Source organism: Nilaparvata lugens, unplaced genomic scaffold (assembly GCF_014356525.2).
Source record: "Nilaparvata lugens isolate BPH unplaced genomic scaffold, ASM1435652v1 scaffold4801, whole genome shotgun sequence".
Classification (NCBI taxonomy): Eukaryota; Metazoa; Arthropoda; class Insecta; order Hemiptera; family Delphacidae; genus Nilaparvata; species Nilaparvata lugens.
The window spans coordinates 1-26,313 of record NW_024090823.1 but is presented as its reverse complement, the minus strand read 5'-3'; the positions used below and the strand labels follow the sequence as shown (position 1 = coordinate 26,313).

The 26,313-nt window shown below is 31.2% G+C and overlaps 1 protein-coding gene across 1 annotated transcript; it reads left to right on the top strand.

Moving 5' to 3' along the window:
- Nucleotides 1-9,081: 9,081 nt before the first annotated feature.
- Nucleotides 9,082-16,437, top strand: LOC111045656 (ejaculatory bulb-specific protein 3-like). The gene is made up of 2 exons (XM_039444486.1): nucleotides 9,082-9,362; nucleotides 16,206-16,437. Exons 1-2 carry the CDS (start codon nucleotides 9,167-9,169, stop codon nucleotides 16,400-16,402), a joined length of 393 nt encoding a protein of 130 aa, XP_039300420.1. The 5' UTR covers nucleotides 9,082-9,166; the 3' UTR covers nucleotides 16,403-16,437.
- Nucleotides 16,438-26,313: the final 9,876 nt, after the last annotated feature.

The following is a 26,313-nucleotide window of genomic DNA, read 5'->3' as shown; positions in this document are numbered from 1 at the left end:
CTTTGTACACGATATCTCATCTCCCAATTAACGGAATGACTTGAAATTTGGAACTTAAGGTCCTTACAATATAAGGATCCGACACGAACAATTTCGATCAAATGCAATTCAAGATGGCGGCTAAAATGGAGAAAATGTTGTCAAAAACAGGGTTTTTCGCGATTTTCTCGAAAACGGCTCCAACGATTTTGATTTAATTTATACCTAGAATAGTCATTGATAAGCTCTATCAACTGTCACCAGTCCCATATCTGTAAAAATTTCAGGAGCTCCGCCCCATCTATGCAAAGTTTGATTCTAGATTCCCAATTATCAGACTTCAGATTGAATTTAAACAAAAAAAATCGAGTGGAAACGATTGAGCATGAGAATCTCTACAATTAAAGTTCAGTAACATTGTCACCTAAAATTGAAAATAAGCTCGAGAAAAAATTCGAATAAGATTCGAGAAAATGTGACTATCCAATTGCTAACTGTTGGCAACTGTTGATTCTATTCGTATGTCTCCAGCGTTATTGTACTGTCACCAGCTGACACAGATATTTGTTTATAAGTAGACTTGAAATGCGCGTGATCACTAGCGCAATAAATATTCAGGTGATTAATTTTCATAACGGCAAGGAAAGTTGTGTGAGAAATGCAGAAATAGCAAGCAATATTATTCCCAACTGATAACTTTGCTTATGCACTTTCAATGTTATTTTATTATCCTGGAAGATGACGAAGGAGTGAGCTATATAAATGTTAGAAGAATATTAGTTAAAAATTTGAACCTGATTGATCAAATTATTCAAAATTTATTGTGGAACATACCCACAGACGTTTGTATAAATATAGCGTTTAACAATATATTGAAAATACAGTGCAGAACCATTGATTCACCTTATTCACCCTACATCTCATTCAGACCTTGTGCTAGGAACAGGAAAATAGTGTTCAACCGTGTCCTTTTTGAACACCTCATGAGATACAGGGAAATTTTTTCTCCCTCGCATATTGTTGGGTTTGAGGGCTTGTGCGTGTGTGGGTTGCCGTTAAACAATGAAATGTGAATGTAGTGGTTGGGCCAAAATATCTCAGTGACGTAGAGATTTTGTGCCGTGGACTCTGTGACGTAGTAGTAAAAAAAACTGGTTTGACTACCCTACCATGATATTTCAGGGCAAGATATAATGCTATACCGTTTATACACTATCACTCCAACAAAACAGTGAAAATTGACAATAATCGACAGTAGTCGGCATGAGATAACAGTAAAAGTTGCGACATAAATTACCTATACCATGGGATATCTACTTAAGCTATTGTTTCTCTATTATGATATTATATGATATTATCAACTCTTTAATTTATCAATCACATGTTAAAAAATCAACTTGCAAATCAACTTGATCAAAAAATCAACTTGAATCAGTGAAAATTGACAATAATCGACAGTAATCGGCTTGAGATAACAGTAAAAGTTGCGACATGGGATATCTACTTACGCTATTGTTTCTCTATTATGATATTGTATGATATTATCAACTCTTTAATTTATCAATCATATGTTGAAAAATCAATGATAATGGATCGTACAGAAAGTGTTGGCGATGTATACATGAACTGTAGGACAAGATAAGGCTACATGATGATTTCATTAACATTTCTCATGTCCTTATATGAAGGTGCTACATGAAGATGAGTACCATCGCAAATCTATATATAGTCTTGAATTTGATTTCGATGGACGCGTCTTGATTTGGAAGGAGAATAACAATGATAAACTTATGGTAGGCTGTATACACTGTTTTCCCAATAATTACAATTTGTAAAGATTGCTCGAACTCATTGCAAAATATCAGAATCATCTATGTATGGTAGAAAAACGCATGATTTGGAAAGTTTATCAAGGGTTAATTAAGTTTGTAGCGTGATTGATGTTGTGGAACTTTTCAATAATTGAAGAGACTTGAAATGTTGTCAAAAAGTCCAAAATTAAATAAAAAATAATATTTCACAGGAGCATGTTTTCGTTTGTGCTAGATTTTTTGAGAAAATTTCAAGTCTCTTCAATTCATTTTTATCCATAGTGAGGTCCAAGTTATAATGGCAGTGGAGAAAGATAGGAAAACAACGTTGCCGATCCTCTGTCTTGTGAAACCCCTCTATAGACGTTTGCTGATATAGGAGGTTTATTGATGTAATATTGACTATTCATTGTCGTTTAAAACAATCAATTATATTCTATTGAGCAAGAAATTATATTTTTCAATAATTTCATGATGAATTTTCATAATAATTAAGATGAAATCAGCTGTGCTGAATAGTGAGTTGTGTTTTTTCTGGCTTTAAATTTTGTAAAATTACTCAAAAATTTTCCAATTAATGGTGATTTGAGTGTGATATTTTTGTTTTTTATTCTGTTTTCAAACGTCAAAATTCAAACATCTTTGTTTTCGTTGTTTTTGAGTGAAAATGAACTGAATTTTAGTAAAGTGAAATCATAACCCTATCTTTGACTTTTAAAATGTTATTTAAATTTGGGAGAGAAATAGTACAAGGAGTATCCTTAGTTTTTCTCTCCCAATCAGTGCTTCTTTGTGAAAAATATAAATAAATAAAAATAAAATAAATAATAAAATAAATAAATAAAATATTTTATTTGTTAATTATTAATTACATTGTTAAAAGACGATCTGGCAGCAGAGCAAAGCGAGAAAGAGATTGCGCTATATCTGCTTTGTTGATTGATAGACAAGGATAGCAATACCATTGCTATAATTGAACACTGCCATTAATAACGTGGACCTCACAAGTTTGAGATCGAAGCTACAGCACCATAACGCCAATACGGTATATGAGGTACTGAAATTTGAATAACATACAACAGTTCGATACATAACGAACAGACAGGCAAAGTAGGAACTTAACACTTTTGCACAGAGATGTTGTGGAATTTATCCATATTAAGGTGAAATAAAAAGATGTTGTCAACAAAATTTTTATTTGAGTCCAAACTAGTTTCGATGCACTTGGCATCATCATCAATGGTAGACTGAGGAAACTGGAAATTGTATAGTGGAAGGAAATTCTGAATTGAATTGATCAGCCAGAATTGGACTCAAATAAAAATTTTGTAGAATTGACAACATCTTTTTATTTCACCTACGGAAGTAGGAGCTTCCGTATATTGGTACCGAGGCTACTGTTCTACACTCCAATCTGAAATATTGGTACCTACGGCAACAATATTATCAGAGGCATCATAGTAACTGAACTCATGAGATATATTACACACTTGAATTATTATTGGTCTAACATTAACGGTTCATTATCGCTTAAAATAATTATATTTTATTGAGCAAGAAATTATATTTTCAATAATTTCATAATGAATTTTATAATTGAGATGAAATATTTTGTTAATTAATTATCAATTCTACATTGTTAGAAACGAACGGAGCAAAGCGAGAAAGAGATAGCGCTATTTATATCGATATCTATTCAGAAATTAGGTACCCTACTAATCATGCAATAATGATAGGTAGGTGATAGATATTTTGGCTAAAGCATGTTTTTTTTCTTAGGGAATTCTAGTCTTATTCTTGGGGAACACACTAGGCGGGTTTGGTGGGTATTCATCCAGTGTTGAGAGTGGCAATGCGTTATGCCAGGGACTCATGACAGTACCGAGCGCCTCCAAAATGGATATCATATCATATCCAAACTGGGGACGCACGACTGTGTCGAATGCCTCCTGTATGGTTGGCTCTTATATTTATTTATTTTTATATCTAAGCTTACGATTAGTTCTAACAAGGCTTTCATCTCATGAATTGTTAGTCCCATACAAGGAGGGCTTATTGTCTTTTTTCTTTAGGGCTAATTTTAATATTTTAAATAATTTCAATAATACTTTCAATAATTTAATTATTTTTTGTCATACTTACTCAATTGCAGCTGTTTTCCATGCATTAAATCAAGCCGGTAAACAGCTGTTTGCAGAACAAGAAAACATGTGATTTTCATTACAGCATACTATACTGTAAAGAGATCATATGTTTTCTTTACAGTCGAGTATGTTTCCTAATTCTATAGTTAATATAGTCCTATGTTAATATAATAGCTCAAATAATTCAAAAACTCATCTAAGAAGTTTCAAGCTATGAGAACTCCTCTGAAATCTTATAATATAGGCCTTTATCATTTCATTTGAGCTCGATGGGTCTTTCTGTTATGAACTAGGCGCTACGGGCTAGGTCATGTCATGTTTATAAAATGCAGTAACTGGAGCATAAGCAGGTAATGGTCTCTGTTTCTCAGCAATATTATTCTTTCTCAGATAAATATGACAAAAAATATTGTACGTAACTTGTATGGTAACGTATTTACCGCATTCGTATGATAATTCTGCCCTCAACTACGTATCGGGCAGAAACAATCATACTTATGCGGTAAATTATCGTTACCGGACTTGTGACGTAAAGTACTATTTCACTACCTACATGTTTCGACTACTAATGCCAATTCAAGTCCTGAAAATGACTTTCAAGACTTAATTTCAAGTGACAAAATAATTTATAAGGGTACTCATAGATTGATATTTTCATTCAAGGAGGGCTTAGCTTGCTGAGTCCATATCTGTGCGTAAATGCATTTTGCAGTCCTAGTACAAAAAATGTATGGAAATGATATTTTTGGCAAAAAGTATATATTGAGTATACATAATATACATAAGAAACTAATCATAATGTCGGGAATATCCTTTTTGCAACTTGGAAAACTATCCTATATTGAGAGTTTGAATAATTAAACAGGAATTGCAATACTGTATAACTGTAAATAAAAATTAGAAATTAGAAAAGTACGGTACCTTTTTAAAATTGTTCAATAACGACATGTTTCGGCTATATCATGAAAATAGCCGAAACATGTCGTTATTGAACAATTTTAAAGGGGTAATTAGGTTTCTAATTTTTATTTATATTTAAGAGTAGCCCTAAAGAAAAAACGACTGTATAACTGTATGTAAGGTGAAGGCCTATTTAATTTCTCCACAGAGATATACTTTCAATCTTAATACATGTTAGTGCTCTATTAGAGCTGCACTCTTCTATAAGACACATTTTACCATGTCAACGAGAAAGAAATAGAATGGTATTGGTAAAAGTGGTTGGAAATAATCAATATGATGCTCTTATAGACTGGCTGATATTGCTGAAACGCAATAACATAATGACAACTCAGAGAGAAGTGTATAAATGAATAAATTTGAAATCAGAAAAATGGTAAGAATATATTATTCAATTTCAATTGAATTATATTAGGAAATAATGTGAATATAATAATCTGTTTACTAAACATTTTTTATTAAATACTAAGTTGGAAAAACTCATCAAGGTAGGCTGCAGCATTTAAATTAGGCGGCAGCATTACTAAACATTTTTCATTATCCTATTAAGTACCATAGCTGAGCTGGAAAAAAATAATCAAGGTAAGATTGCAGCTAGTACAGTTTTTTTATTGAAATGTCATTCCAATTCCCTTTTCTTCTCCTCTTCCACCCATCATTCCTTACTTTTATACCCTCTACCTGCCTATTACATGGGAAACCATAGTTGGCTAAATATTTTTCGTCTTTTCTTTCTTTTCAGCACATCCCACCATGAAGCCTGTTTTTCTATATTATAAGAAATTTATTTTTGATTGTGATTTTTTCATATTTTGATTTCTTTCATATAGCTCATATTGTGTTGAATTGAATTGAAAATGAATTGAGATTGTTGCCTCGGTCATGGAAATACAACCAACAATATACAGAATTATTCAAGTTCTCTACCTACTTGAAATAAGTCAAGTTATACAAAAAAATAAAGCTTTATTCATTCCACCAGCAAATTATTATTGCTATTAGCAACTATTCATCAGCTTATATGATAATTACAATCACTTAAAAAGTAATAGGTACCCAATCAAATATTGAACTACAAATATAAACCAAAATCTTCAGCCTAGGTACTATATACATTCACTAGAACACTATTAGTAGGTACCCCAACATTAAATTTCAAGCTCTCATGAATCGTATTCTCAGGAATGTAAATTATTTAATATTATTTTATTTCTGGCCGTATTGCTTCCCTATTCAGTTGTAAGTAGGCCGACATATGCCTAGAACATTTTTGCGATGAATCCAATCTGATATTTTGCGAAAACAAAATTCTTCCATTATGACTAATAGTAGACTACGCGGGTACTGATAGTTCATCTCTAACTTTCCCTGTCTAGGAAATGATTAATATCAAGATAATCTATTCCCAAACAGTATAAGAAATACTGTGGCTCCCGTGTAGCCAGATACCTATATAGATTCAAGACACATCAAAAGTGTCAATATAATGCTCCCAATCAATACTAGTCTATTATTTCAAATATCATTTATGATGCATTGAGAGCAGGTTTTCATTTAGGGGAGGGGGGGGGCAGGAGGGCCTAGGCCCCCTCATCAAGGATCATATATAAATATTAAAAATGCGGGTCTATTCACACGAATCCTTACAATCTCATACTGATTTAATACTTTTTTTAAACAGCAGTAGTATAATTATTTCTACAGTATCAACAATGTAGAAAAATTGCCTTGAAAATATGGCTACGGAGTAATAAAGAATATATTTTTCTCAGTGGTATAGTTGAAGCTTAAAAATATACGATGGGTACAATATTGATCAGGACACAATAAGTGAGTTATTTCATAAATTGCAAAGTGAGAATTAGCAAGTTGCAAGATGTCACAGTAAAAGCAAAAGGAAGGGCACAATCAGAAAATCAAAAATGTATGTACAGAGTTGTTGAGAATAATGGAAACAGCCCAATGTCTCTTTAGCTTTCTAAATGGAAGTTATTTTCCAATTAGAATATGATCCCCAATCAAATTGTTGAAATTGTCATTGTAAAAGAAAAATTTATCTGTTTCCATGATTTTCAACAACTCTGTTTCAGTGTACGGTATTCCTACTTTTGGGTCTTTCTGTATATTTCTAAAAAAATATTCCACTGTTCAATCTATAACTACTGGTACTAATGATTTAACTTATATATTTTTGTATTGATACTTCAACCACATTTGTATAAAACTGGAAAAAATGAAGCATATAATAACATCTTCGAATGTAATAGGCTAATAGCCTATTTATGAGGAAAACCCCAGGACCCTCCATCCTTTGGGGGTATTCCATACCCCCCCCCCTCTCCTCTAGCAGTTTGGTGAAATGGCGCCACTGATTGAGAGAATGTCGTTTAAATCTCATCTAATAACATTATAGCCTACATTGGAACAATTTATAAGAAATTGGGCGAAGAAATGCGGGTGAATAAGTACCTAATATTCGCTAAACTATATAATTGTTTATATTATCTTTTTTCTTTAGGGCTACTTTTAATATAAATAAAAATATGAATTTGAGTATTTGTTGACGTTGATAACTGATAACTCTGTTTGGAGCCTCAAACATAAATAATACAGTAGCGAACAAGAATGATTTTGTCAATTCAATTGATATTTTGTAAGAGCACGGAATTCAGAATTAACAACGGAGCAAAAAATGTAACAAAAAACAAAATGAGATCGTGATGACTGATAAAATTTTTAGGCTCTTTTTTCAAACTGGAATGATAAAGTAAACAAGATTGATATCGTCACTTGCTTTTTTAAGTAGTTCAGAATAAACATCAAACCGGAAATGGAATTGAACAATACAAATGAGTGAATTTTTACTAGAGCATTGTTTGAAAAGCAATATAGTTTATTGAAATATTAATCTATTATTGATTCTTCAAAAATGTATCTAATACTTGGTATTTTCAGATCGAAGAAAATTAAGCATTTGTAAGAGATTCACAGAGAGTAACTAAAACACTAATACACACACATGCAATTTCATACCAAAATAATAATGTGAATAAAAACTAGAAATCTAAGTAGGTACCCTTTTGAAATTGTTCAATTACGACATATTTCGGCTATATAATGCCATTATCAAGTCCGATTCTCTGTCTTGTCACTGCCTTCTATAGAAGATAGCTGTCTCATGTAATATCAACTAATTTTTCTTGTTAAAAATAATTATTTATATTTTATTTGTCAATAATAACTAGTAGTTCTGTGAAAAGTAGACCTCGCGCTCAGTAAGTTACATTGACCTGTTTTTATGTTTCCTCAAAAATTAATAAATAATTTATCAATTTAAAATGTCTAGAAAAAATCCTAAATAAGCATGGAGCTTTCTGTCCTGGCTCAACTAACGTTGATGGAAAGATACATTTTCAAGATGTTCGATGTTTTTGAACGGGTAGTATTATAGTCCACTAGACAGCTGATTTATGATGAATAATTCTATAGTCTGATTTTTACTCCAATATTGGCGTATGAAGGAGGCTCCTTTTTCCTTTTATATTATCCTTGAAATGCGAAATTTCCAGATACCTTGTATATACGCCGACGCGCAATTTGAAAAGGAACATACCAGTCAAATTTCATGAAAATCTATTACCGCGTTTCGCCGTAAATGCGCAACATATGAATATATAAACATTTTAACATGCAAAAATTTAAACATTAAGAGAAATTCCAAATCGTCGACTTGAATCTTAGACATCACTTCGCTCGGTCAATTATCAAGTCAAGTATATAGCCGAAACATGTCGTGATTGGACAATTTTAAAAGGGTACCTACTTAGATTTCTAATTTGTATTTAATATTCAAGAGTAACCGTAAAGAAAAAAATACAAAATAATAATGTGCATGGTAGGACTACACTGTAAGACCTACCAAATTTTTAAGACCCTCAACGGATCTTGGAATTAATTACTATGTAGGCCTACTTACTGCTCATCTATCAATCAGTTAAGGCAATCAAGGGTAGCTGTATCGAGATGAGAGTCTTTACTAACACGAACATGAGTTTTCTCAATTGGAATACATATTCTTGAGAACAATTGCAGACCTTTCTACTTCCTGCTTGGAGATGAGGAAGCCGCTTGGCGTGCCGGAAAGCCAACTTGGGACTTTATCTAGCCGGACATAGAGAGAATACGGCCTCGATGCATACAACCATTGCTTATAAAAATGCACTGCCTGATGATGAGATCAGTCACTAGTCGGCAACAAATCACATCAACGAGATGAGCAACTATATTATCAAATGTGCTTTGTTGGTAAGTATAGGTGTGAGCTTGTGTCTGGCCGATGATCAGTACACATCGAAATACGACAATATCGATCTTGACAAAATCCTAGACAGCAAGAGACTGGTGTCCAACTATGTGCAGTGTCTGTTGGGGACTAAGGGCTGTCCTCCAGAGGGCCTGGAACTCAAAAGTAAGTAGGGAATGAAATGTTTCACATTTTTACAAACTCTCATATTATAACACGTTTCTGATCCTATATTTTGGTAGAGAGTTAGTGGGAAGGATATTTTGAATATTCTTTCCGAAGAATGGACATTGATATGTCCAAACCTCCGCCAATTTATGTAGATGCGTAGCAATATTATCTAGATAGTCATTCAAAATTGATTTTTTCATATCATATACAGTTCAATAATTACTTTATTGTCTATATTATGTAAATTCATCTATAATTTTGATCTATTGTAAGCTATTGTATATAAGTGAATAATCCAGTATATATATTATTGTAATCTACATAAATAAAGTACTCAATCAATCAATCAATCAGGGTATAAGTAAACTGCACTGGTAATTGAAAGCATACAGAAATCATAGATATTTACCTTCTAATATATAAATAATAATTGATATCTAGGTAGGTACCAACATTTTTTAAATAATTTAGTCACGCACTTGATAACGGCATTATATAGCTGAAACATGTCTGTTCATTTATTTATCACATTGTGTACAAATACTTAACATGAGGAAAGGCACAACAGGCTCATGCCCAAAACTGTCCCATTTCCAATTTATACTATACTGTCCAAATCAAAATGTTGGTTATGTCACTTTCACTTTCCAAAATACAATTTACGATCTTTATTCTGTTTTGAACCGTCAAAATTTAAAAATCTTAGTTTTCGTTTTTTATTGATTGAAAATGGACTAAATTTTAGTAAAGTGAAATCATAACCCTATTTTGGAATTTTAAAATTTTATCTAAATTTGGGAGAGAAATAGTACAAGGAGTATCCTTAGTTTTTCTCTCCCAGTAAGTGCTCCTTTGTAAAAAATATAAATTAATTAATTAATAAATACTCAGATGAACGAACAAATTTTGAATAAAATAGATACTATTAGAAAGTAACTCTAAATCTAGAACAGTAACTTAATAATTATTTAAAAATTCTAAATTTTGAATGAAATGTAGTGACAAAATCATTTAAAAAGGATACTTGGATTATTTAAATTTTTATTCATATGTCTTTAAGTGAAAAAAAGACCTTCTAATATCTATAATAATACTTGATATAATATTTATTTTTCCAATATGTATGATAATTCCTCTATCCTTATTCTATGTTAAAAGTTCAGTAATTTGAAGAAACATGACAGACTGTCCAAAAATTTCCAATTCGAAGGTATTCCAATAAAAGTTAGTTTATAATATTGATATAAATTAATGAGAGATTGAATATGTTAAAAATGCTAATGAATAATAATTATTGAACAGCATCCAACTTCGGATTTTTGTTTGATAATAATAATAATAATAATTCATTATTTATTTCTATTATTTCACACAGATTATGAATATGAAACTTCAGACTGGATTTTTCTCTAAAATTTGAGTAAATAAACTACCTACCTGTTGTAACATTAACTAGTTTTGAATAAAGAACTCTCATGAAATAAATCTCTGTTAAAATCATTTAAAGACCATTTCAATTTCCAAATTTGCATTTTACACAGTAGTTATTTTAATGGAGTATTCATCATGTTAAAAAATGAAATATGAAAAATCTTAACTTGAATAATTTGACAATTTGACAAAATAAATTTGATTTGATTTGATCCTTAAGTCATTATTCTTATCTTTTATAAGCACATGCTATAAAAATTTCTTGAAATTAGACAAATTTTTGTAAAGAATTCAATTGCGTATCTGAATAAAAATAGAAATCTGTTCACACCTCATGTAGGTAAAAAAGTACCTACAGTTTCCGTTCGCCTACCATCTTTCCTGTACCACGAACGGACCTAACTGTGTGTAGGAGGCAATTTGATCATATATGCCATAAATTAAACAATTGTATACCTGAAAATTTTCTCATGAACAGGATCTCAAAGTCAACTTTGCAAGTAATAGAGGATTGGATAAAATTGCAGGGTGAATTCAATAATATCTTGTAGTAATTGAAGACTTCTGTACCTATATATACTTTTCAATTTTTCTTTTCTTTCTCTTTCTCCTTACTTTCTTCTTTGGCTTTTCATCCTTCTTTCTCTTCCCTTTTTCTTCTTCTCTTACTCTCTAACAGTTATATAACATTTTTGTGAACATAAGTGTTTTACATTTTTCCTTACAAGCTCTATCAGTTTAGTACTATATGTACCTATGCCAGCGCACAAACCTATAGGTTTTGCTTGCTTTGTCAGATAGAAAACAAGTTATTTTTAATTTAAGAGTTCATGTGTTATTGGAATCTTATTATGTATTTCTTGCTTATATATTATTTTCATGATTCATAGTCTTCATTGTATTGTTTTCAATTTGTCAAAATAAATTTGATTTGATTTGATTCTTAAGTCATTATTCTTATCTTTTATCCAGTATCAATATTAATTGCACTAATATTTTATCATCTTACTCAGGGATAACATAGGGCTGAATCTCATTTATCTCTTTCCTGTATAGGGCTACTTGTAATATAAATATAAATAAAATAAAAATCTCAGTACGGTACCCTTTTTTTAAAATATTTTATCATAACATGTTTCGGTCATTTATGCCATTTTCAAGTGATATGAATTCTTTTTCAATATCACTTGAAACAAGTTGTGATAAAATATTTTAAAAAAAGGGTACTGAGATTTTTATTTTCTTTATATTTATAGGCTGAATCTTAGGTTGAATTTTCATTTTATAATAAGATTGTGTAAATATTCAATCATTATTTATTGGTAATTCATGTATTTTCATATAGGCCTATCTCTAATCAATTTTTTCTAATAAGAAAATTAGGCTCATAGTATTCTTACCTGAATTGGAGGTATTCAAAATATGATTATGATTATTATATTAGATTCGTTTTAATGATAAGTAAGAACATAGATAACAAAGTAACTAAGGTAAGAGTAAATGTAGTTGACAACTAATAAATTCGAAAAACTGTGTCATTCCACTATTCTACTTTGGCTCTAATCCATAATAGGTCATAGAGCAAGATAATCACTGACAATGTCTTGCTGTTATTGGAAACAAGTCCAGAGCCGTAATTGTACATAGTGGAAATTAAATCAGTTGAGTAAAGGCTACCTTCACACTTTCAACCATGTATGATAATGAATTATTGCAGGAAGTGATAAGGATCCAATTAAAAATCATCTAATTTTTCATAGATTGGCTAAATCAATTCATAGCATATATTGTAGGCCTGAATTTATTTAATTCAAGGGTAAAGTTGTAATAATGAATAAAATGTGAAAAATTTATTATCGATTAGCCTGAACACTGATAATAGGTACAGTTTTTTTACAAGAAAAATCAATTTCATGTCAAATCAAACCAGTTTCATGTTATTCAAGCTACCTATTTATTTTGTTAATGTTTCCCAAGAATAAGTGAGTAAGGTGATACGTTATATTTCAAATGGTAGAGCCATAAAAAGTGAATGAAGATATCTGACTATCTACTTACTATCGTAAATTATTACAGAATCAATGAAATTATAATAGGGTATGATAGTTTGAATTGAAAAAGTAGGCCTGCACTATTCATCAAGACCATGAAATGACAGATTACATTACATCAAAATGAGAATGAACTGACAAAATATTCACGTTACCTACTATAATAATAAATTTATGTTTCAATAATGATTCTTCTCCATACTACACGATGAATCGATGAAATATGGAAAAATAAAGCATTTTTGATATTTATCATACCTGTAATGTATTTGACAAAACTATTCCCCCATTCATAAATTTGTTAAATCAAAGCAGGACCTCCTATATACTACCTATATATAGAAAGTAGGTATATAGGAAGTCCTGATCAAAGAGAACAATTAATTCGTTGAATAATTGATTATTTTTTGAGCATTGACACTTCAATTAGTGAATTAGTTTGTGTTTTATTTCTGGTTCAAAATTTGTCTTAATAACTCAATATTTTCAAGTTCTGAGATTTGATTGAATGTAATCATTCTATTATAATCGGTTTTTATCAAATCAAATTCAAAATTTCTAGTTTATTTATTTCTGGACTGAAAACATGACTCAAATCAATTCAAGTGGAATATCGGTTATTTTTATTTATTGATAAACAGAACACAATTCTCTGAAATGATCGTGTTCATATTTCACAGCTAGCTGTATAACATTTTATGAATTTCGGGGATGCGATACTTTGATTTTTCACATACCCACTCGCTCACTCACTTTTTTTACTATCTACAGCTGTTTCAGCCAAGGATGAATTATCCTCTTAATGTCTTTCAGCAAGTTTTCCCCAGAATGAGACCTAGTGCAATCGAATATTAATATCATAAACCTACTATGTTCCAAATCTCGTGAAAATCGTTAGAGCCGTTTTCGAGATCCGTTAAACATAAATAACCAGATATACAATAAAAAAGTAATTATTAGATTAAGTATTTCTGTATAAATACAGAAATTTCTCGCTTAATATAATAGGATAGCATAATGACATAGCCTGTAATTTTTATTCATTCATAACTCTACCTTCATTGTATTATCATTCATCCCCATCATCATCACCTAGGCTTAAAATACTTCTAGAAAGTCACCTTTGTAAAATAATAAATAAATAAAATAAAATTTGATTCTACCTATTTTACTGCTCACCTATTTTATGAATTAATGAAAAACTGTTAGCCTATCATTCAGTGGGTTTTTAAAAATTCAATTCAACACATTACACAATAATTTGTGTAAGATGCCATTTTATATTCGTATTCGCTAATTCACCTTCTGTATTTATCAGGTGCATTTCTGAAGTAAGATTGGTTCTAAATAGATCTAGACGAGAGATGTGATATATTTCATTTTTAGAAAAATATTGCACCAGAAATACACGAATAAGGTCATTATTCACGTTACTTTTTTCGTGAGATAATAAGTCACAATTAGTTACTGAGATAATACATTTTGGATAAGTTTTGAGCTGTAAATTTTTGTGATCATTATAAGAAGTGTTTACATAGCATCATTTAGACCATTTTTATCAAAATTTGGGAGAGAAACAGTTTTGTGTCTATCCAGTTTGTCTCTTCCAATCATTGATTTGATGTTGTGATTGTTGAATGAAACAAATAAATAGAATTTAAATAAATAAGTTACAAGATAGAAAAAGTTGTTTTTTATTTTGAGCAATGATTAAGGCAAGTTATTGCCTTCTTAACCGAAGACATTACAACTGTACAGGAGTTTAGTAGGTTCTATTTCCTATTCAAATTATACCTACGAATTACAGTAATAATAATAATAATAATTTTTTTCTTTCCTTTTTCCTTCGTCCTGGTACCCCCAGAAGAAGGGAGTTTATTATAGAAAATATAACAAAAAATGAAAAATACACTTTTAGAAAGAAATCTTAAAAACAAAACAAATGAAGAATAATAAAAAAAGCAAGAATGACAAAAGATAAGAAAATTCCTTTTCAGTGGAAAATTTCAAATATTATAAACCAGACGAAATATAAATTCTCCAAAACCTTCTAAAGAAGGTTTGACTGGAGGAGTCAAGTTTTACATTATATTAAAAAAAACCATAGAAATAGTACATTGATATAATCAATCAGTGATCCCGAAATAATAATTTTCAATTTAAATAATATAATAATAATAATAATAATAATAATAATAATAATAATAATAATAATAATGTCTCTGGTCGAGGGTACAACACGACCAGAGGAGTTTATTCAAAATATAGACATGATTTCAAAAAGCATATAAGCTACAATTATTTACAAAGTATTAATACAATTGGTTGATTATTTGCTGATCTAAGAAAATGTGGCCCCCACTATATATGAATGAATATGTGTCAGGATGCCACTAATTTTGCTATTGTTTAAGATTTTATGCCAAAAGTAAAAATTTCCAATCTTGCGAGTCATTGGAAGTTCATGAAATACCACATTTATATACACAAATTTAAAAAAGGAAATTGATGAACTAAGATGTAGAAAGTTTATAGAAGTGTAACATGAAAAACATTTATAATACTCATGGGAAAAAACATTAAAATGGAGAGAATAAGAATGAAACAATATGGAAAATTTTTCATAGAACTAATTGTTCTCAATGATTGATTCTATTGGACAGGAGCCAGTTTTTTGTTTTCGATTTGAATGAATTGATTGGAACTGTTTCTTTAATAGCTATTGGCAGTTTATTGAAAATTGTTGGTCCTAAATATGTGGCTGACCTCTGAGCAGCTGATGTTGTCATCCTGGGAATTGCCAAGTCCATGTTCCTTCTGCGTGTTCCTTGCGGGTGATTCAAATTGATGAAGAGTTGTGGGTTCTTTCTGATGAATGAAGTAGAAGAAGTCTGTGAATGTAAATCACAAGTCTGTGTAGTAGTAGAAGTCTGTAAATGTAAATCTGTCTAATGCTGAGGATGCTGAGCTCCGAGTATAGTAGTACTGAAATTAGCTTCTGAACCTTGAAGATAGGATCGATGTGGCAGAAATTTGTAGCTTCCCAGTCCAAAATGCCATATCTTGCTATGGACTCGACTATTGCATAATAGACATTTTTCATCATGTCTATTGGTAGTAGCTGCCTGAGTATTATAGAAATAACAAGTACCCTTTTGAAGCTTTTTTACATTAACACTACTAGCTTCAGCACTCATGCCATTTTTAAGTAGCCCTTTTAAAATACTTAATTTTCTTCTGGAATGTGATATGTGATTGTTTTTATTTTATTGTATCTTTGACGTTTGTTACAACACATTGTATTAGGCTATATGACAATAGACGATTATTGATTGATTAATTGATATGTTTTCAGGAATTTTGCCAGATGCTCTGAAAACACAGTGCTCTAAATGCACATGCGTGCAGAGACAAGGAGCAGTGAAGGCGATACAGAGGCTCCAGAAAGACTACCCTGACGAATGGAAACTTCTATTGGACAAGTGGGATGCCAAAAGAGAGAGTTTGGCCAAATTCGACGATTATGTGAAAAAAGGCGGAAAAATTTGTTAAAAACCAAAAAAAATAATAAATTTATTTTTCCAACTCTTGTAGATTCTTTTCTCGAGTAGGCCTTACCGTATAGATTTATTTCAGTATTGATTGATCTTATGTATGATTGGACAATATTGGATTGATTATACTGTAGCCTACACTACAGATACGGTATAGAATTACTGACAAGAATACAAAGTGACAAAACAAGACATGATCAGACACGTTTAGTCACAATACATCACATAGTTACGTATGAAGACATGTCTAATTGCAATGACTAATCAGTGTGAGTTGCGTCATAAGCAACAATGTGAAGTATTGTGACTAAACGTGTCTGATCATGTCTTGTCTTGTCTTGACTAACTGGTGTGCGCCTAGTCTAACGATAATTAAGAAAATATAGGAAGAAATAAAAATCCAAGTTTTCTATAAATTCTTCAATGTTGTTTTCCATCACGAACTGCTTATTATTAAATCACTTTTTGCTATTAGAAAAAATGACTAGCAGTCATATAAAATCTATAAAATATTTTAAATCTATAAAATCATATTTTCTATAAAATCTATCTTTTTAAAAAAGGTACTTCGATTTTTATTTCTTTCTATTTAAGAGGAGTCCTAATGGAAAAAGTTTTTAAAAATATGAAAAACTAAAGTATTGATGGGTAATATGATTTTCTTTTGGGCTTTAATAATAAATTGCATTAAAACTTGACATTCAATAAACATAAATGAAATCAAAAAGCCTGGGCAAGTTGATGATGTAGAAGGTGACCAGGTTAGAATAAAACATAAAATATGAAGAGCGCTGGGTCAACTTACTGACTGCTATGGTGATGGCCAGAAAAAGAGAACATCCTATGGTATGAAGAAGAAGATATTTCTACCCCATTTCTTCTGGCATCCCCATGCCATCTCCATGAACAAACGAGGAATGTTCTAGAGTTGAAAGTGTGTTTCCTTGTTACTAGTAAAGAATAAAATAGAGTGGAAAGTTGAAATAGAAAAGTTCAATTAAATACAGTCGTATGAGGTTATATTTTTCAATCAAGTCATGTTTTCAATCATATTGTTCATTTCATTTTTGCATACCTGGCTAACAACATTAACAAATTTGTTGGAAAAAACTTATTTAAAAAAAATTGATTTTTTCTGAGTTCTAAAAATACAAGAACTAGGTTTCATAAGAATTCTATAGTTTGTTACAGGGAATAGACCAGGATGGTCCACCTACCCCAATTCGCAGGGGAACTGCTGGCCCATTTGTAATAAAAAAATAATATTTTATTACTCAAATAAGATGTTATGAGAATTAAAATTATTTCAACTTATTTCTCAAAAACCTAGGTACTCATTCACATAAAAATTAAAGTTCTTGTACATCTTGCTTTTGTGATAAACAAATAGGTACTTTGAAAATGTGGGGATGAAAAAGTTGAAAATCTATGGCCCAAGTGACCTAAAAGTGACCTTCTCGTATTTAACTAGTAACAGGTTCTAACCAGTTCAACTATAGATATCATGGATATACCAATTGAATTATAATAGAAAGGTAAAAATAAAATAAACTCACCTATATGATCAGTCTTTTAGAAATAAGTTTTCTAGTAACCTAATCACAAGATGAAGCAAGCAGATTGGTTTTATGTCAATAGTTCAACTAATATTATATCGAGATTCGACAAGATATCGATTGTAGAACATCGATAATGATTAGGGCTACGGCTATTAATGTTGAACTTTGATTTCGGATAACTGAGATCGGAGATAATAAATGGATTTGAATATTTTTCCGCGACGTGGGGCTATAAGCATGAGTCCACCCCGGTTAAATGTAGCCGGTAGCCTAAAACTGTAATAGGATTTTTTTAAATTGTGATTTTAGTCGGACATAAAAAGTTATTCTATGAGAATATACACACAACAAACTACTAGAGACATTTGCTCATGTCCATAGAATTTTCCAATCATCGATTTCCCTCCCCCACAAAAAAATTTATATACCTATGTGATATTACCATACTAGGAAAAAAATCAAATTTGTTATTTCCACTCACTAAATTGATTTAGATATTTTTTCAATAGTATTTTAATAATATTGCTCTGGGGTCACTGTTTTTTTTCTTGATGAAACAAAATGGAATGAAATTTCAAATAAGCAGAGCTAAAAACTAAAAATGTTTAGGTACTTATGACTGAGTATTATCCTTATTTTGTCCTGCGTTGAACGTTAGTAGGTGAATTGTAGAAAGGAGTCACTACTTTTGCTCACAGAGCGCAGCACCATCCAGTTTCAGACCTTGTTGGTATCAAGCCGCGCTTGATTGGAGAATGCAAATGTGATTCATGGAATAATATTTTATTTTATTGACTTACAGTATATAAAATTTAGACTTTCGTTAGGGGTTAGGGTCTTTGACGAAAGATAGCCTAATTCATCTGGTGAATTAGTGATAGTAAAATTAATAGGTATCTAGGTATTATGTTACCTAATGTTAATTTATAGTTTAATATGATATTCTATAGTTTAATTTGCTGTATACATAGACTTTCCATACGTCCTGGCAGAGAAAACTTCTATAATATGCTATATTTGTATTCTGTGGTCCTGGTTTCGCCGGGACAGTCCCCGATATACTGGGTTGTCCCGGTGTTCCGCCCGGTTGTTGAAATTGTCCCGGTTTAGATTCAGGGTACAGTTTCTTGGAAACAGTGCCTGGAGGTAGTAATGAACGGGGTTTGATGCATTAGACCACAGCCCACAGTCCGCGGTTTAATTGTGTGCAAATCTAACTTCGCGGACTTGGCTGTAATGAAATAATATACAGTATTAAAAAAGAGAAGGAGGACCTAGAGTGAAAGGTTCACTCAAGTAAAAATACGAGTTGAAAAACAAGTAGAAAACTGTCTAGTATGTGTAGCATTATGTATAAAATAACAAAGATGATCTATTCTATATTTCAAGTGTTTTTTACATTACTGTTTTTATAAGCCCCCCGCCACACAACAACTATCATGGGCTTACGCAGCTAGGAGCTACTAAACTTATCCCCCCCCCATATTGGAAGGAGGGATAAAAATCCTCACCTTATCATTCCGGTAATTTATTTACTCCACCCAATTCAAATTGATAATATGATATAGCAATAAAGAGAAAAATGCAATGAAGCAGAACATTGTAATGATATTGTGGGATACTCTTCAACATAATTATCTTGAAAGACACTTTTTGTAGCCCTTATAGTTAGTTGAATATGTTGGTTGAATTTTACAAAAAATATACCTATCTATGAACTGTTCTTTCTGAGAGTCATTTTTAAAAATCAAATGAGTTAACTGCTCAGTGAGTACATCTCACATCAACTACCTATATATCAACTATAAATTTTCGGCTCTAAATTTAATATTTTCTAAATTTGGCTTAGTGGTTTTGTGTTTTGTTTCGGTTTTATAGATGTTTGGACTTTTTAACATCAAAATGAACTTTATTCCGAAGTGAAAAATGTGAATTTAAAGTATTGTGATCACTATAACCTTAGTGTCCGGTTTCCCAATATTTTGAACTATATACGGCGAGGTGGAACTACCCTTGGGTCTCCCCACTATTCAAAGCCATACGCTAATAATAATAATAATAATAATAATAATATAATAATAATAATAATAATAATATAATAATAATAATAATAATAATAATAATAATAATAAAACTACCTAATCGCATAATGTAGAGTGAAAATGCAGTCAACACGAGTAGGTATTCCATTTTTTTTAGTGTTCCAACTTCCTACCCTGGCCAAAAGAACAGTCCGATGTGAAAAATATTCATTTAAAATTATGTTATTATCACTATTACTTAATATACAACATAGCGATAATAGATAGCATATTATTACAGATTGAAATAAATGAGAAATTAGCTTTTGTTCAAATTTTCTTCCAGCTGTTCACCCAGTTGGCAATATTTGTATTAACAGGAGTCTTGTTGTGATTGGATACCATTTTTTATACTGTATATATCTGGTAGTGCAAAAATCAAGTGAATGTGTCATCTTTTATTTTTATTATATATTTTTTTAATTGGTAATATATTGTTATCAAAAAAATTTTTTTGTAGATACTCCCATATGCGGTAAAGCTTTGAAGCTTTGCATATGTGTAATTTAATCAGAAGGATTCATTAATATTCATTTTCAATTGTTATCATTTTGCGTATTATCATTTTTGTTATTACAAAAGTTATTGTATTATGAATTTTTATGATAAATAAAATTATTATTTCATTTATTCGGGTGGTTGACAGCATTCAATTTGGAATATCGCTGGAATAATAAATTATAGAGTATTTTGCGTACAAAAATATTTGGAGATTACTGTGCGATAGATCGACTGAAAAACGCCATGTTTAAAGGAAGGTTTCAGTGGAGAAGGTTGCAATTTTTATATTAGACCAACAGTTGGTATTTGATGTTAGGCCTGCGCTGCGTGCGATAGCATATAGAGACACCATGACATGCTTACAAGGCGAGGAATCGTGTGTCCAAATTATAAAAGGAACAAGAGAGGTCTTGGTCTAAGAGCGCCAAATGCCTGAAAACCAGTTTGTCTGGATGCTGGCTGGCTGGGTCCAAGGCAGACTCCTCCATATTGTTTGTCTGTTCGCTGACCCGAACTATTTCCAATAGCACTTTTCAGTGCCGGACTCTCTATCACACTCCCACCTGACATTTGAACAAATCTGCTTCTCACTCGTCACAAGTATGCAAACTGTATTTAGATAACAAGATAGCAGAGGCTGTCTCTTACCAGCGTTACAATAATTATCATCAAAATGCAAGAATTCAACACATTCCAATAAACTCATTTTTATTGGGGATGATGCCCACATAGCAAACAAGCACAAATCTTCACATAACCCACCTAAAGCTGTAGGTCCATTCATGTATCATTATCATCCGCCGCATTACCCACACACAAGCCTAGAAGTCATGTGGTCATACCCTTAGCAAAAAAAAAAAAAAATAAATAAATAAAAATACTTTCTGAAATTCCCAAATTTATTTCGTTTGATGTGAATTAGGTATTCCAATATTTTATTTTAATATTCCTTGTAATGAAACCGAGAAAATATTGCTATAGCCTCATATCAAGAGATCTATAGCCTATCTATATAATATGATAGAGGAAAGAGAAAAATTGGATAGAAATCCTTGCCTTTCCAGAACCTCTTGTAATATTACATTTTTTTTCTTGATTAAAATCGAATCTTCAATTCGATATTCAAAATATTAATAAAACTTGATAGCAAATATTGGTGTAATCGATATACAGACTAAACTTTTCACAGGGAATTTATCATATATACTAGTGTTGAACATCCCACTGTATCACTGTAACAAAGTTCTGGTGTAAACTGAAATTTTAGAATCATTTTATTAAAAAATTATAATTTGATTTGCTCTGAACTGGATTTCTTATTCATAAGCATTAGATCCATTCATGATATATCAAGATATTAGCTTATTAGGAACCGATGACTTTCTTTAGAATATAGGTGAAGGCTAACCAACCTATTAGGATAAATTGGTAGCACGTCACTGTATTCTCTTTGAACTATATCTTCTTATCAATGCCTTATTTCATCATTAGTAGCTCAAAAAATTCAATTTGGATTTTGCATGTATTCATGAAATCACTCAGGAGCTGACTGGGAATTGTAATGACTATTTATCAATTGAACAAATAATAATCTATACTGCAATAAAGGAAAGAACTTGCTTATACGAGATAGGAAATTCACGAATGACGCATCATCACGTCTGAACTACTGCACTGATTAACTTGAAAATTTGCATATATAGATTCTTAATTTTACCTAGGATGCTTATGGGTGTAAGAGATAGAAGGATTGATGATCGATAGAGTACTTTATTCATGTAGATTACAATATAATACTGGCTTATACACTTATATAAAATAGCTTACAATACAGCAAAATTATAGATGTATTTACATAATATGGACTAAGAAAATAACTATTGAACTGTATATGATACGATTTGTAATAATTAAAGATAATATTGTTATGCATCTACATAAATTGGAGGAGATTTGGACATATCAATGTCCATTCTTCGGAATGAATATTCAAAATATCCTTCCCAGATGATGGGAGATGAATGATACAGATAGACTCTGAGAATCACCAGAAAGGGGTTTTGAAGCTCTCATATTGTAAGACCACGTGACTGTATATTTATTAGAGCTCTAGCTTATGTCAAATTATAGTAGAAGTGCTGGGTTCCATATTATCATTATTCTCACTAAATAGAATTGGTTTGTGAATTTTGAACTCATAAACAATTATAGGTACCTGGGCTACGCTATTAGTATTTTGGAAATAATCAGTACCTGATGTGAAAGATTATTGATGATAACAAAAGTGACAAGTACGAAGTACCGTCCCGTATCTACTCTATTAATGAATCCAAAAAAATCTACTGTCAGTTCAATTGGAGCCTATTAACCTAAGACTTTTACCTTAAGTAGTAGGCTACTCTTGTATTGACAGTTCCATCTTACAGTGATGATTAATCACTGATTCCTCACAGTAATTTTCCATTAGCCTTTCCATATAAACCTGTTTCACCTTAAAATAGTTATGAAACATTCCATTCTACTGGAACTGAACTCTGTTTAGTGTTTAAAAACTCAAAACTCTTATAATTATCATTTTATATTATCGGAATAGGCTAGAATTCATGAGAAATACATTTTTCTGAGATGTTAAACATGAAAGTGTGAAGAATTCTTTAAAATAAATAGGCTAGAAATTTTTTCATAGAATTTATCATGATGAATCTATATTGTAGATTTATAACTATCGTTTCTGGTATCATAAAAACATGGAAACGTTCAAACTCAACAGCAGTTTAATGAGGTAACAGGTATCTGTACATTTTCAGATTGCTTCAATCCATCAATGGAATGAATTCCTCCAATAAAAAATGATACTACCGTACCTATCTACTGCAATGATAACTACAGTGCTCATTTATGACGAACATACCATTTCTCTTTCTTATTCTGTTGGAAGAAGTGAGAACCATCAACTCATTTAAAAATAATAAAAAGCAAGCCATGAATTGAGCAGGAGCTATCAATTCCGAGCACAATACAAAAGGCATTGTTCTAATAACTCTTTTCATCTCCAAGCAGACAATGCATGGATACGGAACTGTATCTTGCAGCCATGGTCATCCTTTAGTTTTCTCGATTCCGACGAAACAATGATCCTTGATGGTAGTATCTGCTTGTCTGATCTTGATCCTGTCATACATCGGAACCTCGGAAGTGATAATACACGCACTGATTGGATTCTGACGGTCTGCTCTCAATGTAGTTACTTACAGGAGCAGTAGCTACGCAAAGAAAGCATCGATATCTACAATGATTAGATATGAAACGATGTGTTAATGCATTCTATACAAATTACATAATAAATAATTCTTATTCAGAACATGTCTCTAATCAATAAATTGGTATTCATTTATTGGATCTTTAATACGTTAGGGTTTTGTCTCAAATAATGGAATCATATAATAGGCCTATAGGTTGTTTGTATCATACATAAGAAAAGCTATACAAATATGTTCATACAGATCCATTCCACACGAGCTCCCAACATCAAGTAGATGTTAGATGTTTGCTTTATAGATTTCCCTGTATGCTACTAATTTAGTAATCAGCAAACCCCCCCCTTCCACAAGGTAACCCAGAATTAGTACATAAATAAGGCATCCGCGCACTTCAGGCATTCAGCGCACAAGTTTAACTTTGCTGGCTGTGCCAAATCATTTAGATCTATTATAATTTACATTTTTATTATGCATTTTGTATGTATCATTCATGTTTTGTAACTATGTAATTTTGGCGAAATAAACATTCTTATCTTATTCTTATCTTATCCCTGCATGCAAAAAAGATTATCAGGTCGTATGTATTTTGAACACTGCTGACCTTTTTTGCGACCCCCCCCCCTCCAAAGCATTCAAGAATATATTTATCCAATGTTGTTTTCCATCACAAACTGCTTACAATATTGAATCACTTTTGGTTATTAAATAGGAGGACTAGCAGTCAAATCTCTTCAATAAATGAATTTATTCAGTTACTGTGACAACGGGATCTTTCGGCAGGTCCGCCATTTTCATCCGAAGATCTCGTTGTCACAGTAAGTGAATAAATCCATTTATTGGAGAAATTTTACTGCTAGTAGTTCTATTTAATAACAATTAAAATGTTGTTATCTTAGGATAACAAAGAAATGAATATATATATCAATGACACAGTCTGTAGGCAACCCCGTATTGAAGTGCATTTATTTTTCAACTTGCAATATGAACAACCAATGGGAAGAAGTTAGATATATAACTATTATTTAACGAAAATCCTAAATAAATGCTGTACATTACCCCGAAGTTTTGAATAAATGCATTATCTATTTAATTTCATCTGTAAGAAGTTAGATGTTAGATCAACATCAACAGGCCAATTTTTATTAATCTGTTTTGCAGTTCATGTATCGTGCAGTTCATTAAAGGAGTTCTATTCCTTTTTTAATAGTTACCTATCAGTGGAAGTCAATACCAAAAGAATGCCAGTAAAATAACAAACAACTATCATAGAAAGCTCTCGGCCGATTGCCAAAGGTACATGTAAGGAGATACATTTAGCGTCTGATAGAAACTAATATCCACCAAATAAAAAGATAAAGAATGATGATAAAGTGGTAAGTGGAGAGAGACATTAACCCTCCACTGGAGCTCTTAGTGGGAGATAAAAAGAGAAGATAGATGAGAGATTGGAGCTGGTTGTGAGTCAAGTTGGACAAGTAGAACCGAAGGCCGTTCCAGTAAGTTAAGATAGGGAAAGGAGCAGTCATTGAACTATACAACCCGGATCTGATCGAATAAGAACTTGGTTGCAGATAAACATTGCAGACAACCTTGCAACCCCTTGATCAACTATCAACTTTGATGAGCGTGATCATACACGCCTCGCCGTATATGGGAGTAATAATAATTAAATCTCATGTAAAAGAACTGGATTTAATTCTCACAATAAAATCTAAGAACAATATCTTACTTTTATTCTAAAAAAAACTTATCTCTTTCTGGAAATGTGTGTATGAATTCAGTGCTACTTTTTCATTCATAAAATAAAATAATAGAATAAAATAAAAATAAAATAATAATAGATAAAATAATAGAAAAATATAAAATAAAAAATAATAGAAAATTAATAAAATAATAGATTAAAAATACAAATATAACAACTAGTTTCAGTTTTCCACAGCATATTCAGGTGTTATAATTCTTATTTTTAATCTATTATTCTATTAATTTCAAAAAAGGGTAGGCACTATAATTAATATTATTAAACGAAAATCCAAATAAATGCTGTAATTCACCCCGAAGACTTCTGCTACTAAGAATATTGACAACATGATAAACAGCTAGATGGAAATTCGATGAGCGCAACAATCCAAAAATTATTATTTGTCATCGAATTTGCATCTAGCTGTTTATCCTGTTGTCAATATTTGCAGTAGCAGATGTCTTCGGGGTGAATTGCAGCATGTAATTTGGATTTTCGTTTAATAATTATTAATTCATTAGCATTTGAATAATTGCAATATCTCAGTAATTTTCATCTGTACTATGTTCTTTATTATCTCACTCTATTTACAGGTATCTCACTCTATTCACTTTTACAGGTAAATTACCCAAGATGAATATTGCAGGTAACTATATAAAAAGGCAAACGTGAATCAATAATCGGTGTGTAGAATATAAGAAGTAGCGTCTATGCTAAATACTATATTGAATAGTATATTATATAATTATGACTTTATGCTGCATACT

Bases quoted from the DNA above. Each gene is read 5' to 3' on its own strand.
- LOC111045656 (XM_039444486.1), top strand. From the start codon at position 9,167: ATGAGCAACTATATTATCAAATGTGCTTTGTTGGTAAGTATAGGTGTG. The intron at 9,363-16,205 runs GTAAGTAGGGAA...ATATGTTTTCAG, and splicing joins AGAGGGCCTGGAACTCAAAA to GAATTTTGCCAGATGCTCTG.